The 20,153-nt window shown below is 37.2% G+C and overlaps 1 protein-coding gene across 4 annotated transcripts in view; it reads right to left on the reverse strand.

The window, feature by feature from the left end:
- The window catches only part of trim62.1 (tripartite motif containing 62, tandem duplicate 1), a 44,990-nt gene extending 25,861 nt beyond the window's left edge, over positions 1 to 19,129 (reverse strand). For 3 of the 4 annotated variants that reach the window (XM_081357254.1, XM_081357253.1, XM_081357251.1), the window contains exons 1-2: positions 18,974 to 19,129; positions 17,286 to 17,835 (exon numbers count right to left, since the gene is read on the reverse strand). In XM_081357254.1, the coding sequence (XP_081213380.1) occupies positions 17,286 to 17,693 (408 nt within the window). In that variant the 5' untranslated portion in view covers positions 17,694 to 17,835; positions 18,974 to 19,129. Of the gene's footprint in view, positions 1 to 17,285; positions 17,836 to 18,246; positions 18,282 to 18,973 lie in introns of all 4 variants that reach the window. The other variant, XM_081357252.1, reaches the window with a different exon arrangement.
- Positions 19,130 to 20,153: the final 1,024 nt, after the last annotated feature.

The raw sequence follows: 20,153 nt of genomic DNA on the forward strand, positions 1-20,153 counted from the left end.
AAACTGTTAGATGGGCAATAAATAAACATTTTTAAAACTATAATAAATAAAATATATTTATTACATACAATGTAATTATTAAAAAATTGTATTGTATTGTAATTGTAGTAATAATATGTGTGTAATGTGCCGATGTGTAAAAAAAAAATACCTACAATTTAGAAAGAATAATAAATAAATAAAATTACAGGGCATTTTTTAAAAAGTATTAATAATTTAAATATGTATATCATTTTTTATATCATTAAATATGTATATCAAGTATAAATAAATTTCATAAAATAAAAAAATGTATATTGTAATTACATTTTTTAAATGAAATTAAATAAATGAATAATGTAAATAGTAGATGCCCAGTCAGTGTATAATAAAATGTAAAAAAAAAAAAGTAGAATAAATGTAAAATGTATGTTTTATGAAATAATATGTATACATTTTATTAAAATGATTAAGAATTTAAATATTTAAGAAATATTATCAAGTCACTAAAATACTATGCAATATATAAAACATTTTGAGGTTGAATTTCCTGCCAAAAAAATAACTATATATATCATGATATAAACCATAACCAAAAAAAAAAAAAAGCCACCCCACCTGCATATATCCATCAATAAAAAAAGCACTGAATATGGTGGTTATGAGGGGAGTCTTGTTGATTTGCCACATTAGGTAGAATCCTGTGTTTTGGCAGGCACTGCGTGTATTGCCTGCTGCTTCTGCTGAACGCTGCCAAAAGGACTTGTTGAAGCAACGAAGGCCTTTAAGAGCGAGAAAAACACAGAGCTCCAAGCGGTTTGAACTTGCTGTGCAGGGAACAAGGAATAAAACAGAAAATTAGGCAGAACTGACACATCACTTAGGCACTTCATTCAAAAGCAATAGGGGCATGGAACAACCCACACGTCGCCTTGCATGGTGTGCTGTCAAACTACACAGACAGCATTCAAGCCATCTATATTAGATCATCTAGAGTGGTTTGCTCAAACATGCCCTCTCTTCAACAGATGTATCCCAGCACTCCTCAGGGACAGGGAGAGGCTTCCTTCACTGTTGGCAGGAACTAAAGGATAGAGAAAGTGAGGTCGCCGGATGAGATGTAGTGAGTTGGAAAACACTGGCTGAGGGGGATGTAAACTGTCCACAAGACTGTTTAGTAGCATTACCTTGGAAAAAGAATCTGGTTTATTCATTTTGGCTCAGACTGATGGTACTTTAGCCAAAATACATTAGGCCTTTTTTTCACCCTAATTGTCTCTCCAGTAACTGTGAAAATTGAATTTGTTTTAAAGCAACACAAGCCTGTATGAAACTGAAACTAAAAATATCTTTTACTGGGGAGATTATGGCAAAGCCCAATATATAACCATGTCATCTTAAAAAAAAGCTTCTTAGGATTAAATAAAAACCTCTGATACTCTGCTTGTTGCTTATTTAAAAAGCAGCAATGCTATTATATATATATATATGTACTGTATATATAAAAATATGAAAAAACACAAATGGTGTAAGACTTTAATGAGACAATGAACTAAGCATCCCATCAAGCATTGCAAATGATGTAATCACATGAAATTTTACCCCCCCCCCCCCTTACAGTCATTGATTATGAGTGGAAAATGTTATATAGATTTGAAGTTTATTGCATGACATTTGATTGTGTAAAGACACTGATTATTTAGCAATTTGCAATGCTTCATGGGATTGGGCACTGCAAGTCATTTCCATGGTAACAGCAGCTTCTCTGATTGGAGGATTTCTCTTCAGGATTGGTGTTCTTCCAGGAATTGGCTAGCAAACGATTTATTTTTTTTAATGAAATTTGAAAACACATTGACTTTATGGCATGTATGAATTTAGTACCGTCGATATTCTTAAGGATAGTGCATTGGTGACTCATTTCTGAAACATGCAATAAGAGAACATTTTGCCCATTGCAGTCAACACAAAAATAAATTCAGTTTAGGAGAAAGTGTGAGGGATTTTTACTTCCAGAACCTTACTATTGCACTCGACGACCACTTTGTCCATCTAAATCTAACTTTTCGCATTTAGAAAGCGTTAACACATGGCCACAAGTAGAACCAAACCAACTAACACTTAAACCCAATCTTGATTCAACAATCTTAAATGGCCTCCGTTTCCAAGTGTCCTCTTTCAGATCCCAGTAGAGTCATCTCATTCTGGTCCTACAGCGGACAAAGCGAACACTGTTTGACAATAAATGGCTTCAGGCAGTGGATGTCAAAGGCGGTTGGAACAGAGCTCAACACAGCACTCAAACAAACATCAAAATGGACGAGCAGCTTCTGTTTACTGAGCTGCTGAAAGACTCTAATGTGTCCAATGAGCCTTGCAGTCACTAACAGCTCCATCTAAGGCTAGTTGCAGAATGAAGAAAAACCCTAAATTGGTTCTTCAAGGTGAACCATGTAATTTCTCCAGTAGCGGCACCAAACAAAATGACATCCTTCACCCTTGAGGACAGTTATTAACGTCATGCATCATGGATTAACATCACGCTGTGTTGAAATCAAAACAGCCTTTGAAATGTTTTAGCTGTGACTCCATTTCCCAGTAGGGGACTTGCGTCAACACCAGAATTGCGCTAACACCACGGGTGTGGGGGGGATATTGTACGGTATATAATTTGCAGGCATCTATCAATATGTGGGCTTAAGAGTATATTTGAGAACTTTTTGAGAATTTCTCAATAATTGTAGCCTGACGTCGTCATACTCAGATTCTGATACTGCGCCATTGGGCTGTGATTAAGGGGCGTGTTTCAACCAAACCAGGAATGAAAATGCCTCTGCACTCAATTGGATAGACCTACAACCAATCAGAGCAACGGAGTAAGTGACGTATGTTCTTCATTCATCTTTCCGATCGATAAAATGCCTTGATCGCGATTCTCTGTTCCTCTTTTATAATTATACGCTGTCGATTATGTAGATATCTTCTATAACAGACGCGATGGCGGAATCTACACATCTCAATTCTCCAGCGGCAGTCATCTTTGTTGTAAACGAATTCAACCCAAGCGCTCTTTGGTGACGTGGATGATTACGTTACTGTTGATCATCTGTCCATTATCGTATAAAGCCCGCCCTGACAATTTGATTCATCCAAACAGCTCTGGTTCGAGCATAGTTGCTCCACAACAGATCAAGTCCAGACCGAACTTCCCGACCTCAAATGTTGTGGGCGGGGCTAAGTTCGGCTAGCGTCCAGGCTACATCATGAATCTGACCCCTGAACATGAGCATGAAGACATTTAGAGATCTCAGATTAGCGTTCGACAATATCTGCTTGTTAAAGGATTAGTTCACTTTCAAAAAAAAAAATTCTGATAATTTACTCACCCCGATGTCATCCAAGATATCCATGTCTTTCTTTCTTCAGTCGAAAAGAAATTAAGGATTTGAGGAAAACATTCCAGGATTTTTCTACACAGAATGGACTTCAATTGCAACCAACTATTCCAATGTTCAAAGAAGGTTCAAATGTCCGTCTCAATGTCGTACTCAATGCAGCTTCAAAGTCTCTACACGATCCCAGTCGAGAAATAAGGGTCTTATCTCGCGAAACGATCGGTCATTTTCTAACATATATATATATATATATGTTTTTTTTTTTAGAAAATGTTTTTTAAGACCCTTATTTCTCGACTGGGATCGTGTAGAGATTTTGAAGCTGCATTGAGACGGACATTTGAACCTTCTTTAAACATTGGAATAGTTGGTTGCAATTGAAGTCCATTCTGTGTAGAAAAATCCTGGAATGTTTTCCTAAAAAACGTAATTTCTTTTCGACTGAAGAGAGAAAGACATGGATATCTTGGATGACATCGGGGTGAGTAAATTATCCGCCAATTTTTTTTTGAAAGTGAACTAATCCTTTAAAAGACTTAAGATTCTCAAATGCTGTAAACATTTGCAAAAAAAGCGAAAGGTGCAATCCAACCCTTTTCTTCCTCCTAAGGTCATGCTTTATTGAATGGTGGGACATTTCTCTAAAGTCTCAGCGGTGGACTTTCAGCTATTGAACAGATCACCTCAATCTGAAGTTGAAAATAGGCTCAGGCTCCTCACGGACCAAATGGATGCCAAAGCACAGTGTGGAGAGATGAAGGGGGCAGCTGGGGCACAGATGAAGCGCACAGAGCCTGTAGCTCGCCGCAGGCCGTCTGGCATGATTTCCCTGTGGCAGGAACGCTTCACCCAACCCAAACAGCAACGTAAAAGGTCCTTTACTGAGGGCAACACACATCGCTTCATTCCAGTACCCATCTGCCAGGCAGGGTCGTGGCAAAGATGTGTAGCAAACATATGTCAGCACAGAGATGCTCTGATGTACAGTGCTAATGAACGTCCATCACCAGGCCATCTAATTGAGTCCTTTGGAGCTAATCACGGGCAGGAATTAGAGGAGATTACATCCTAGTCTAGCGCTGGCCTCAGAACAATGGTCAGTAATCTCTGCTAATTCTCAAACCCAATCAGGGGTGAGGAGCTCAACAGATCCGGGTTTAGGAGAGGGCCTGCGTCTGTCTGTCATGACCAACAGCCAAAGCTCGGTGTGCAGGAAAAACATGCATGAAGAAAGCTGGGTCTAGACACTAATAACGGGGCTCAATAAGGATAAATATAATGGCAAAAAAGCGGATACATAACCATACACAATAAAAAGAAGCGTTTATGAAGTAGGTATATAATTTACAGCCATTATAGCAAATTAAATGCCTAAAAACCTTAAGAGAAAATGAAGAGAAAATAAAAAAACACCTTTTAAGAATAGGTTAATGTGGTTTGAAAAGAAAAAACATGAACTACAGGGCAGACCTGGCCATTTAAAAAAAAAAAATTTAAAATAATAATATTAATAATAATAAAATGTAAGGAACAAACTGCACAAGCATCAGGCTGTATTCTAGTTAAAGGGCACTTGTTTAATTAGCAGCTAAAATGCTTATTCACTATTGTGCAAAGACAGTACATTTCTTATGCTTATGCCGATAATGTCCCATGACATTTCTTTACATTAAGAGATAACATTAATTCTGATAAACCTATAAAAAGATTAATATGGGAAACGTGTGGTCTTATCTCAGCTGAACTAGCGGCAGGTTATAATAGTTTTCATAAGCACCTGTCCTCATGAACCAATCCCATATCTGAGGATCAGCATAAGAAGGCGTTTAAAGACTTCAAAAGGTTTAGGAGGTTTAGAGGACCACTTTCACTTCCTCTCTCAGATGACATACAAATCCGCTTCGTTCAGGAAGCGTAGGAAGGGAATCTCCAAAGAATTAAATTCCACTGCAAACAAAGAAATATCCTGTGCTGTTAAACCATGTGACGGTTGCAGTGAACGTGAAGCTCAAATAAAAGCATGCACTTAAGTTTAAACATTCAATCATTTATAAATCTAATCAGCACACAAATATGCAGTCATTTAAGATGGTGCAATGCAGAAAGAAGGTAAAGCTACTGTAGCATGGGACTATCTTTAAAAATGTGTTTCTAAAAGCAACTGATACACTTCATAAAACACATTAGTAGTAAAATAGCTCAAACTCCAAGTAAATTAAATGGTAAAAGTCAAATATAAAGGGAATTATTCATCCTTATGTCACATCATTCCTTTATTATGGGTTTGGAATAATATGAGGAAATATCAGAATGTAAATTTTTAGGTTAAGTGTTACTTCAATAGAGGCCCATTGTGTTTATATCCAATAATACAGGCAAAGATGTAACTAACCCCAGCTTGTTCTCTGTTCAAGGTTGCATCAGGTCACAATCTCTCCTACTGTCGTCATGCAAAGCAGCCAGCGTGAGAGAATGTTACGCTGTATGCTTTGTCACTGTGTATTAGCCTTTCGACAAACATGTAAAGCCTGTAATGTGTCTAATGCAACATGACCGTTCTGCCGTTCGCTATAGCTGTGATTCTGTGTGAAGACTGTGAACGTGACAACTCCTCACCGACCACCCGCTGCCTTTTCATTTGTTAGCATACCTGAGGGGAAATAAATCACTTGGTAACAATCTCAGAAGCCTCTTACATCTCTAACCAACTGGTGTTTCTCAAAAGGAAGTTGTGAGATGCCGTCGAAGCAGAGAGATTTTGATGAAACAGTTCAAAGAGAAAAAGAGCAAAAGGTATTGAAGTTGATCACAGGTTATCTTAAAACTGCATGACAGCAAGGGACAAAAAATAAATAAAACACGGATCAAAAACAGATCTTAGAGATGGGTGATATAGCTAGAATTTGTTTTTTTACAGTATATTTTTTAGCCGTTTGGTGAATAACGTTTAACATCTCGTGTCATTCAAATATAACTGTCAAATATTGCTGTCAAACTGATACAAAATGTTTAATGCAAGAAGTAAAAAATATTTTTTAAAGTAGTCATATTTTCCACACTGATTCACCAAATAATATTTAAAATCTACCTATTTGCACCAATATACGAACCTTAATATTGACCAACATAGGCCATATCTTGACAACAAAATCTAGCCCTTCCAGCACTCAACTTAGGTATGACAACAATGTGAGTTTTGGCCTCTTATTTGGACAGGAATTGTCCAGATTATCTGAAATTCCTGAATTCAGTGCCTGTTGATCACAAAACTGCCTCAAGCTGATATTTCAAGCTGATTTCCATAAGATGACTCACTATTACTCATTTTAGATTCACTCGCTTGCTAGCACCACACACACACCTACAAAAACACACATTGTATCAACTAAAAAGGGTCTCGGGGTTATAGAAGACAAAGAACAAACAGACCTGCCATAGGCATCTCAAATTAACCCACCCCCAACAGACTCTCTAGGGTTCACTTATTAGGGCCTCAGCAACAAGTAAAAGCCATTTTTGTAAGGCAGTCAGCTCCCTTACAACATTTTCAACCCACACGTCTTCAAAGCTTAGATCCAAATTAAAGACTAGATCCTCCGTTGCAGAAAAAAGAAATTGAGCATTCAAAAAGCTATTATTTTGGGGCCCACATGACAAAGGACTATTCAGATTAAAAATATTTACTTCAAAACAATTAAAAAAGCTCAGTGTATTAACTAATACTCTTAATACTCTTAAATCTCCGCAGGATGTCTGCATGAGGATAACAGGAAGAGACATGGTTATGTGACATAACAACAGTGTTTCCAACAGAACACTGTTTTTAGGATAACAGGATAGCAGGAAACACGGCATTACCATCCTTGGTAAAAACAATGTTTTGAATAGAGCAAAGTGCGTCTACAGAATTTAATCCACTATAGCCTCACCTCAAACGGATAATTTAGAAGACCTTACAGCAAAAATAACAATTATTTTGCACTGAAGTATATGCAATTTAGAATATATGCCAGATACGCATGTAGTTTTTGAATTTACAAAATCAATGTACGGGGATACATTACTGATCAAAAGAGACCATAAAGACATTTATAATGCTACAAAAGTTTTCTACTCCAAATAAATGCTGTTCTTTTGAACTTTCCATTCATAAGACAATCATGAAAAAAAAATTGTGTGTAAAAAACAATGTAAGCAGCACAATTGCTTTCACAAAGAAAATCATCATATAAGAATGATTTCTGAAGGATCATGTGACACTGAAGACTGGAGTAATGATGCTGAACATTTTAATAATATTTCACAATATTACTGTTTTTACCAACCCCAAACTTTGAGGCAGTAGTGTAAGAAATACACTTCCGATTAAATCGAAACATTTGCGAAACATTTTAATAAACGGTTTACAGGGAAACAGGAAACAAAAACCGACGAGAGAGCGCAAGTGCTGGCGATTGTTGACGGCCCGCATCAAGGACATTAAGAAAAGCCTTGTCCCCTTCAGGGCTAAGAGTGCATTAGTTTGCAGTGAAATCCCACTTTCCCCGGAAGCAAACACTAGAGCTCTAAACAAATCCATTCCTATCCCCTACATTAAAACACACAGAGCATGTTGAAGAGGTTGGCCGCCGCTGGGCTGGTCGATGTTCAAGTGCATTAGGAATGTAACATTATCACCTGGGAGGAGAACTAAAGGACGGAGAAGAGTGGCATGAGCAAAGTAAACGTCCGTCAACAGATGCTGTTGCCATGTCTGATAGGTCAAAGGGGTGAGACATGCGAAGTTAAGTAGATTACACAAACATTCTGCGGCAAGCATAAACTGCAACAGGCAAAATCCAAATCTCACAGCGTTGTGTGGCCGACATATGTTTATCGCTCGACACGAGCTCGCTGGGCAGCTGAAAAAACGCTCCAATTAGACCTGCCTGCAACCGAATCCTTGATTACATACTTTGTGAAAAGCTCACTGGCACAACAACATCACGAAAGCAGCATTAATAAGTCTGTTGAGACTGCGTGGACTACAAATGAGAGGAGAACAAGGACGGGAATCATAAACAATTTAAATGTAGTGGTTCCAGTTATTTAATGATTCCATTAATAATTCTTTTAGTACTACTTTTTGTTCAGTATACACAACAATGATTTAAACATTTGTTCATGAGTTAGTCTGCACGGGTCACACTTTATGACACTGCTTGCAATAAATCTTTTTCAGTTAATCTTTCTCAACTTCACTTAACAAATCAGCAAAAATGTTCCCATTCCTCTTTAGAAGTTCATTTATGCAATTTAGTACGATTGAGTACATATCAGAGCGAACCGTACCCCAAACCACCCTTTTAAAAAGGATAACTCTCACCAAAATTGAACCTAGGCTCTTTTTGTTAAAGGGGGGGTGAAATGCTCATTTTCACTCAATCTCCTGTTAATCTTGAGTACCTATAGAGTAGTATTGCATCCTTCATATCTCCAAAACATCTTTAGTTTAAAACGTCTTTAAAACGTCTTTAAAGATTGGCTGTACCGAGTCTTTCCGGAAAAAAACGAGCGGCAGGGGGCGGGCCGTGTGGGCGGTGTGCTATAGCTGTGCTAACCGAGCTAACAACAACACAGAGAGATATTTGAAGCAGTTTACTCACCGCCTGCGACCGCGAACCTTTATCATTGTGACTGCTCGATCCTTAAGCATTAGACGATCTGCAAATCCGTCGATCTGGGCTTTGTATATAAAACAATCATCGTCGAAATGCAGGGAACAAAGAGTCTTGCACAACCTCTGTTGATGCTTCGAAAAAACAAACTCCATCCACGGGTTCCTTAACGCTGGGTTCTTTGGGAATCTGTGCAGGGTTGTCTTGCCCTGGCAACCAAAAACCCACTTCTTTGGTGACATTGACTTCCCTAAAAGCCGAGCATAGCGCTTTGAGGTAACGTACTGCTTTCGCTCTCTTCTCTCTCTGGTCTACAAGTGCGCGCGTGCCCGCGGAGAAGTACCCTTAGGACCCGTATTCACCTTATTCCGCCCCGCCCACTTTTACTTCTGTCCAGTACTTCCGTTGTAAACCAACTTCCGGTTTAGCGGACCCTCATTCAATTTCGAGGAGAACTGCAGAGAAGTCTCACTGATAAAATGTCACATAAGATAAGCTAATTTGTGCCAAATGTGCTATGTACGTGTGTATCAACAGCACAGCAATGCACTGTTTCTCGGGGTAATTTTTAAACGACTTTTAGGTGTTTATATGACCCGTCTGCCTGTCTGATCGCAGCCCGGCCGATGTGTAGTGTTTAGCCTACATTAGCCACAAACATCTAATGTTGTAATGGTCTCACTACAGGACACATACACATGCTATACCTTGTTTGAAAGCTATGGTCCTCTAGAATTCAGTCGCTGGATTTATTTTACAGCCATTACTTGTGTTAGAGATCAAACCATAAGAAATTGCAGCTAGCAGTTAGCTAAGCTAACGTTACCCTCTTTGTTCATCTAGTTGAGGCTCTACTTTCTTTCTACACCAGTTCGTGGCTATTTTTAGCGCAATTTTCCACCGGACAAAATTGCGATTGTTAACTCATGCTTTCTGTTCTGTCTGTGCGCACCAATCTTGCACTTCTATCTACTCCTCAACCAGACCACCTAGAGACTTCGGGTTTTCGGCATTATGTTATGTCCTGGAAATTCCAGAAAAAATTCAGTTTTTTGCAAATTTCTCGGCAACCATAATAGCTATCGAGTTGAAACAAATTGCAATCGATAGCTTCTAAAAATGTTAAATAATATTAGAAAAAAATAATTGATAAAAAATCTTTCCTTTATGCTTCAAAAATTAATTAAAACTTTATATGAAGAGAAATAAGAAAAATATTGCCTTTTCACCTATAAAACTATTGTTGTATATTTGGAGAAATATTGATTAATTATCATATGTTACTAAAATATTTCGCCAATACAGAATACAATTCCTATTCATTTTCCACTAAAAATGGAAAAGTGACATTTCTTCACCGAAACTAGTTCTAATAAATGCATGATTTAATTGTGTGTTTTGGGTGTTATTTTCGTGCGATTTGGGGTATTTTTATATTTTCTCTTTCATTTACTATCTCTTAGTGTTGTGATCCCATGACGTGAGAAAATTGCGCTAAAACACTCACTGAGTTTTTATTACTTGTTTTCTCATCTGATGGCTATACACTGCAAATGTATCTGGTGATTAAGCAAACAAACTGTGGTGTAATAATGTTTCAAACTTTACATGTAGTAGTGTTTGTGCACATCCTCATAACTAAGTAATAGCTATTAGAAAGACACAGCTATTAAATAATTTGATTGTGGCATTGTTTCAAAAGCTTCAAGTGAAATGTACTTTAGTATGTTGCAGCAGTTGTTAATAACCATAGGCCAACGCATTTGGCTATAATATTATAGTCTATCACTTATATCAAGACAGATAACAGATTGGACCAGGGCAAACAAAGCGCTAAGTAGCTAAACCAGGAAGTGAGATTACGCGGATGGCGCCACCCAGTGCTACTTCCGGAATAAGGTGAATAAGGAAATTCCGCCAAAAAAAGTTGAAAAAAAATTCAAAAAAAATTTCAAAAAAAAATTCCGCACAAAAGTTGCCAGAAAAAAAGCAACTTTTGCAGCGATTTTTGTGTGAGCATATCAGTGAACACCCCTGACCACTCAGTGAGTTTCACGTCTTTGTAAACGAAAGTTTAATGCGTTTTATGAAGGATTGTTCCAGTGCACCTATACACCCATTCTAGAGGTTTTGGGGAAAGCGAAAGAAACCTAAAATTCTCGGGACAGCAGCATGTGTCCAAATTTTAATCTTAACCGTTCTATTTCATCAGAAACGATCTGTAAAACAGGGCTTTAAGTGTAAAATACCGAACTTACCCTTTAAAGGTAGGGTAGGCAAATTTTTTTTCATAAACACTTTTTGAAACTCTCTTCACATCCTGATAGCAATGAATAACAGAAGTGGTCTAAATATGAAAAAAAAGTACATATATCTTTTGTGGAAGTCTCAGGAACAAAAAAATGTTCTTCCAGTCATTGCATTTGATCTGATCATCAATCATCACACATCATCAGCGCGTTGCATGAGGCGATGAAGAGTTGAAGACACTCAGTCACGGGGCGCCGTAAACAAACTACAGCAGCCTTTTACAGTTCCTCCTGAACCAAAACAATGAGCTTATGCTGCGTTCACGCCATTTCATAACCGTAATTACGAGATGGCAACCGGTGATGTTCTACCTGGAGCTGTTCTATGTCAACACTATCAACTCCGAAATTAATCTGCAGAAGTGAAGTCTGAGCTCGGTAAGTTGTTTACGTTCAATATTATTCCAATTCCAATTATTCCAGTGGTAAAACAAGTAAATGTGCAATGAGATGCAGCATCGTGTCAAAACTGCATGACATAAAACGAGAAACCTGCATGGTCATTCCGCCTAAGTAACTGTTCCTTATCTGGCACGGGTCTGGGGAGCTGATGGAACAGGAACACCCGCACAGAATGTTTTGTTCCCTTCCCAGCAGCCTCTACTCAATCTCTGGCTGAAACAGAGGCGTCTGAACTCGAAAGGTGTCATTACAACATGAGAGATGAGGCATGAATCAGAGAAACAACAACAAATATTTGCAAAAGATAGGCTAAGACTATGAGAGAGGGAGACTGATGAAGTATGAGAAAAGAGACACGGTTAAAGAGACATATAGACACAACTAAAGGAACAAGGGGATGAGAACAAGAAAATCGAACAAGAGAAGATCTATACATATCATCATACAATGTAATAATGATCTAATTAGCCAAAGAAATCAGCCAACGGCAATAATTTGCTCTAAAAGAGACTACATTATAATCAAAGTTCCTGTGCGGACATCTGCAGACAGCCGACTATTTATTCAATCTAATAAAAGCACTGAACAGTGGCACTTCAAATAAAAAATGACCCCTTGAGTCTGTTTCAGTACAATAAGCTTTCTATATTCTCACAGGCTCAGTATAAGTGGAGAAATGAATTGTCGACTTAGTAGGCTAAGTCATTTGTTGATTGAGGTTCAGATCTGTGCCGCCGGTGTATGATTTTCTTTAAACCAGAAATCTACTGGTTCACCAAAAATAGTGTTGTATAAAACCAGAGACATCTGGAAGCCGGAAATAGCCGACTATAAACAACAACAACAAAGATACATGAGCTTAAAAAGCATTATTTTTTCCCAGAAGCTCATAAGAGCAAAAGGAAAAAATAGCTTATCGAAAAAAATAAGTCCATCATTTACAAAAATATACAAGGCCAGATAATATCAAATGAAAAAAAAAAAAGTGATGGTTTTTTTTTGTGAATTCTGATAAAATAGTATACTGTTAGTGTAGTAAAAGTGTGTAGTGTAAAATATACCAAATTCCATCAATTTCCCAAACCAATGACTAACTTGCACAATCAACACTAGTCAATGTCTATCAAACACTAGCATTGACCACTGCTTATGAGTACATTAAATCAACATGCATAATTTAGCACAAAACAAAAGTTATCAAATAAAATGCTGTTTCAGAAAGAAATAAGCTTTACAACTACAGCTTTTTCATGGTAGTGCTAACTAAATAAACCTTACAAGGGCTTTATTGATTCCCATGTACTGCCACATCTTATGAATCCCCATCCAGCACATTACCTCATTCAGCCAAAGGGCTTTGTTGAGGATAAACAGTTTCATTTGCACCCAAGAGCTGCCCAGGAATTCCCTAGCAATTTTCTCTTTGTTGTGTTAAAAGAGTAAACTGCAGAAAAACGTGTGTATAAAGTACACACTTAGTCGGCATTAGCGAGTGTGCGGTTTCTCAATGTTCATGACGGAGGCGTTCAGTGTGTATCTGTGAGCCATTTTAAGTGCTGAAGAGAAGATGCATCTTGTATTTATCCCAAAAGACATGGACCGGAATAAAGTCTGTCCCTCGAGAGTGTCTCTAAAGAGACCGCTGCTAATTGTCTGACAACTGCAGCATGTTGCGCCTATTAATTCCCCAACAGCAGTTTAGAAGCGTTTCACTCTTCTATATTGCTGACTGCAGAAAGTTAAAGGGATGGTTCGGAGTAATTTCAACCATGACCTCGAGTCAAACACCCCTCCAGAAGCTTTTTTTCCTTTGGTCAAACATTATTAAAGTTAGAGCTTATTTAGAGATATCAGCCAAATTGCTTAGTGTAGGCGCTAATGGATCCATAAGGATGTAGTGTAACGACAGTTCCAGGAATGCACTAATATTTTGTTGGTAATACCAGTTTGCAACAATTATTAGTTAACACTAAGTTGTCAACACTTCGGAAAAAATAATAAAAAATGTTTGATATACCAAAAAACTTTTAAAAACGTCGTTACACTACATCCTTGTGCATCGCTTTCTGCCAGGACTTTTACAGGCTTTTCCCAAATCTTGGAAGTGACCTCGACGTCCGGGTTAGCGGTAGCATTAGCCATCAGACAAGTGTTATTCAAATAAAATCCTGATGTACTTACAAACTTTCCAATGCCTCGTTTTATGAGTACAGAACCTATTTGTACTACTGTAGAAGTTTGGGACCATTCTGGGCATTATTAGTGGGGTAATTTACCAGATACAACCTTGGATCCATTAGCGCCTGCACTAAGCCATTCAGCTGATATCTCTAAATAAGCTCTAACTTTAATAATGTCCGTGTTTTGGGAAAAGCCTGTAAAAGTCCTGGCAGAAAGCGATCCATAAGGATGTAGTGTAACGACGCCCAGCTCCAGGAATGCACTAATATTTTGTTGGTAGTGCCAGTTTGCAACAATTATTAGTTAACACTAAGTTGTCAACAGTTCGGAAAAAATACATTTCTATGGAGTGTTAAATTCACTACCTTTTCCCTTACACTTGTGAGTTTTGCAAAGGACTTTTACAGGCTTTTCCCAAATCTCGGAAGTGACGGAGACGTCCGGGTTAGCGGTAGCATTAGCCATCAGACAAGTGTTATTTAAATAAACTCCTGATGTACTTACAAACTTTCCAATGTCTCATTTTATGAGTACAGAACCTATTTGTACTACTGTAGAAGTTTGGTCCATTCTGGGCATTATTAGTGGGGTAATTTACCAGATACAACCTTGGATCCATTAGCGCCTGCATTAAGCCATTCGGCTGATATCTCTATATAAGCTCTAACTTTAATAATGTTCGACCAAGGGAAAAAGGCTTCTGGGGGGTGTGTTTGGCTCGAGGTCATGGTGCAAAGGACCCTAAGTTGAAATTACTCCGAACCATCCCTTTAAAGGACCCTGATAGAGGTCCAATTTGACCAAATATTATGCTATTATGATTCAAAATATGCAAAACAGCACATAAACTTAAAGAAAGTAATACGTGCAAAAGTGATTTCGGCACGAATAAAATATGCCATGTTTTTTATGATGTCATCTCAACAAAGTTCTAAAGTTTTTCTATGTTAGCTCGTGTATAAAATAATCTGTTCCACTCAAACACTTCGCTTGTCTTAATGACATCCGTGTAAATGCCGTTTTCTATCTGTTTCTCAAGTACTTTCTCACTTCCAGACAATTAAACAGTCCTATTCAGATAAGGCCAAGTTGCACTAAATGCAAGTGTCACTTTTAGCCAGCTCTGATGTGTGTTATCAGACAATAGGAGTAGGTGCCGAATGACCAATATGTCAAACTATAGAGTCAGTTGAGATAAAGAGCCGGTCTATTTATGTCAGGCAACAGCCATGCAATTACTAACTTATTGCAATCCTCTGTAACACTTCATTTTACAGTGTCCTTGTTACATATGTTACATGTACTTACCATAGAAATAACAGTAAATTATGCATAATTACATGCAACTAACCCTTAACCAAACCCTAATACTACCCTAACCCTATTGTAAGTACATGTACTTGCTTAATATTACTCAGTAGTTAAATATATAATTACACTGTAACAAGGACACCTTAAAATAAAGTGTAACCCAATCCTCTAACCATGCATTAACAAAGAAAATATGTAGAGGCTCACAGTAATGTGAATTAGGACCATATAAATGTTTCAGATAAATGTAAATATCAAATTATACCCTTAATCGTGCAAAAAAAAAATACATTTGAAAGATTAAAATGTAAAAATAAAATAAAAAAAATCACTCAATACAACAAAAAGCAAATATGCATCTTTACCACAAATATTAACAGCTAGTCAATGTAAACTTATTAATGCTAATAATTCAGCATACATGACAAAAAAATATTCTCAAGTAGAAAAAGGTAATGCATTGAGTAGATCTCTTTAATGAGGGCTCATGATGCTTGTGTAATGAAATGAAATGTAATGAACCAGAAAATGAACATGTCCAGCTCAACATGTACACTGGCACAGTAGAACAAAGCAAATATGAACAAAAAACAAACAAATATGATGCATTAAGCTTCAAAGAGAAAAAAAAAAAACTAACAAAAAATATAGGAAAGGTTTATAATGTGAGTTGACCCACTCTTTGCTGTCTTTCAAGGCATGGTACTTTTGAGAACAGTGTTTACAATATCCATGCACTGTAGGCGATGTTCGGTTGTAAAGACCAGGAAGTGTGGTGAATAAAGAGAACCTAACAAAGAGGCCTGCGTCGACCAAATGAAAGCGTTCGAGGCAAGAAACCTCTTAAACGACCTAAAACTAAAACTGAATCATTACAACAGTGGAACATTGAGGAGGAAAAGTACATTTTCAAAAGCATTTCCAAGGCCGTAAAGTAAATAAATGGGACGTGCTTCATTAATATCTCACCAGAACAGCTGTTTGGATTAAACAAACAGATATTACTGGCTTCTACTCAAATGGCAATAACATATTTCTGCACTAATTTTCCTTTGCATCTCAAAACAGAGATGGAGTAACTAAATATGCTCTGAACATACACCAACTTTTCAGATTCACTGAACAGAAAAAGCTAACAATGTTTATACCGCTGGAATTTCAAGGTTTAGAACGTGTTTATGAGACTCATGGACAAAAGATTTAATCAATGACCTACTGAAGAGCTTCGACAATGTTAAAGGAATGCAGTGTGGGTTTGTACACTGATTCCACACCTCATTCTTGATCACGGTAATCAGAAACCCTCCCAATGACAACAGCAAGTTTTCAGATTCTCAACACTTCGAATTATGCCATCTTTAGTTTATTGTAGGGGTGTAACAATATATCGCAATGCAAAAATGCAAGAATATGTATCGTAGATAATGACAATATGTAATTTGTGATAAATTCACCCAAAATAAAAATTACTGTGTGAGAAAAAATTCAAGTTTACAGAGTTTTAGTGTCAGTACTACATTAAACTACTATATAATGTTGATTATAATGTATAATAATTCAATGGGGGAATATTTGTGTGTCCTGAGAACACATTATTTTAAATATATTTAGTCAATATTTAGTAGTCAATATTTTAGTAGTCAAAGAGTGCAAGCATATTCGTCGAAAAAAATTTGCCTATTAATTTACATCCACAATGTAATATAAAATTTAGCATTTTAATCAACAGTACATTTTTTGTTTACCTTTTATCATATGTCTTCGCAATAATATCGTCAGTTCAGTATCGTGATATGGATCGAATCGTGACATGAGGGTATCGTTACACCACTAGTTTATTGCGATAAATACTGTTAGCGCCTAACCTAACTAGCTTAAGAACTGACCTTCCTCAAAGCCTGGCACCTTGTTTATTTCATTACATTTTAATATCCCTTTACAACCTGTAAGAAAACCGTAACATTTTGGTTCGCGTAATCGCATAATACCCCAATGGAAACAATAAGAGCTTTCATGGTGAAAAAACAAAACAAAACACAAATAAAACAGACCTGTATTTCCTCATAGGCCTCGTCGACGGTGGTGACTTGGTGCTGTTCGTGTAAGGCGGGCTCATCACAGAAGAAGCACACCAAGCTCTTGTCGCTCAAGCAGAAGAGCTTGACCTTTTCATGGTCCTTGCATGGGTACGAGTTCCTCTGGGCGTTGAGGATGGCGTCCAGAGGGAAAGCGGCGTACCTCTCCACGATGTTGGAGAGCTTGAGGCTCGGGGACAAAAGGGGATCCGTGAAGGTCCTCCTGCACTCCGGGCAGTCTCGTGTGCTGTGACGCTCCTGTCTGCTCCAGTGCTCAGTGATGCACTTACGACAGAAGTAGTGCTCGCAGCCGAAACTGACTGGGTCTTGATAAATGCTCAGACAAATGGAACACAAGAGCTCGTCCTTCAGACAGCAAGCCATTTGAATCTATGGAGGGGTCGGTCATGCACTGTGCAGGTACCAGGACGCACGAACCCTGAGTTTATAAACCAGATGGGCTTCCTAAATGAGTCTTGAAAATGTTTCTCGACTGAATTAGATGAAATGTTCTAGAAAGGAAAAGCTGAAACAGAGAGAGTAAGCAAAGACATTTAAAAGATTCTGCAACAGGTACACTAAGTTTAACATTAGACTCTGGGATGACCAGGTTTAAACGCTTCAGAAATGGACTTTGCCCTAAATTATCATGCATTGATGAGCGAATGCAGATTAATCTTCTACTGACTGAAAGCAGACAAGAATATGTTGATATTCCTTAATTAGAAGAGACTCGCCTGAAAATCTGATTATTTACTGCCCTCATTCTGCAGGACCTTATCAAGCCCGTTAAAAATATAATTACATTTTCACTTAAGAATCGGAAACGATATTCCCAGGCTAATTAAAGACATTCATTTCGGTTTCTTTCTTTCTTTCTTTCTTTCTTTCTTTCTTTTTCTTTTGCAGACAGTCACTCAGTCACCATTCACTTTACCAAGATACAAAGGAATCTTGAATGGAGGCCCAAACCTGCAGAAATGTAAAAAATTATAATAGAAGAACAAACTTTACTTTTATTATTTTTTATTTATTTTCCTACTATTACATTACATTATTTTTGCAGGTTTGGGATTCCATAATCTTGTCAAGTCCATTTATAGAACAAATCAAATTATTAAAATTATCGCATTTTTCAAATTCTAAAACTTTTCAAAATGACATTCCCTCGCTACTGGCTAATTAAAGACATTGAATTATAAAACAGGTTAATTTATACAAGCTGTCACTCAGTCACCAAACACTTTTCAATAAGACCTTTTCAACTAGCCTAAATGTAAAGAATGTAATATATAATCAAAATTAATCCCCAAATGGTAATGAAACACTTCAAATCATACATAGATAATGTCACACAGATTGCAACCACACTTCAACTGAAGATAATATGGATATTATCAAGTCCATTTAAATCAGCGGTATATAAATCAGAAAGCTCCTGTACTGTATATATACATCATGGCAATTTCACAAAAGTTATGAGCATCACTGTTATGTTCCAAAAACAGCTTTTAAACAATTTATCCTTTTTTTTCATTTTTTCATCTTGTTGTTTATTAAAGCCGGCTGCTAAATAATTAGCCAGCTAGCAAGATGTGTAAACAGGTTTTTCGATGTATTCAATCCTCTGAAAAAAAACTGACATTATCAGTTCATTCACTTACCCCAAACGGTCCTGACGCGTTATACACAAGAAACAACCGACTGTCACATAATTAGAAGAACGGCTCGTTGTTTTAATTAGACATTTTCATCCCGTCAGATCCTTCAAAGCTGAAGCGACCGACCGCACGCGCAGCTCTTCACAATCCCAAAGCTCTAAACTCGCTCCAGAGGCGCACAGCAACGGAACGAACCAACTCCACACAGGGGGAGAGACACAATTAGATGACACGCTAATATATCCCTCTCTGGACTTGTATTCGTGCTGTAAGGAAATTAAGAAAAGTACATACTTTAATTTGTGTTTATCAACTGGGCTGGATTCTGGAAGTATATAGGACATTTTTACACGGATGTAGGGTGAATCCCTCCCGCTGCTGTGATGGTACAGCTCCGGCTTCCTCATCACAGGCATATGATAATATCAGGGTGATTGCTCGCACTCTGCTGGCGTGTATCTGTAGGTCGATACAAAACACAAATGTGTTTTTATACAATGAGTTCAACATAGTATTCAGTTATTTAAATTAAAGAAAGTTTGAAGTCTATTCAAAAATCCAGATTTCAAAGCAAGTAATTTAGTTTATTGTTTCATAATTTATTGTATATAGATTGTCATATATTCTCAGTGCAACTTGGCAAAAGTGCATTACGATTTTACATAATGACAATAATCTCATGAAGCCTGTTCCAGGGTGATACTAATAATATTGTATAAAGAAGATTGCTGCAATTAATGCAAAAGTAGCCTATTTATACATCATGGAATAATTTGTCCTGCTTTACTTATTAATTTTCCCATGGAAAATACATTTTTGAAAACATTTATATCGAACATAGATATAGAAACAAGTCTTGGCCCGTTCACACCAAAGATGATAACTAAAACGATAACAAACGATAACTAAAACGACAATAAAGATGTAGATCTAAAAATTATTCTAAATGTAAAAGAATAACAGGGTTCACGTACAAACTATCACGATAAAGGCAAAGAGAAACTATATCGTTGGAATCACTTTTAGAACGATTTTTCCAGCGGATGACCGATATAAATAATAACAGCCAATAATAATGCAACAGTTTGTTCCAAACTGATATGAGTTTCTTTCTTCAGCTGAACACAAAAGAAGATATTTTGAAGAATATGGGTAACCAGACATGGACCCTATATTTTTTCCA

This window comes from Scardinius erythrophthalmus (assembly GCF_964197995.2).
Source record: "Scardinius erythrophthalmus genome assembly, chromosome: 25".
In the NCBI taxonomy this organism is placed as follows: Eukaryota; Metazoa; Chordata; class Actinopteri; order Cypriniformes; family Leuciscidae; genus Scardinius; species Scardinius erythrophthalmus.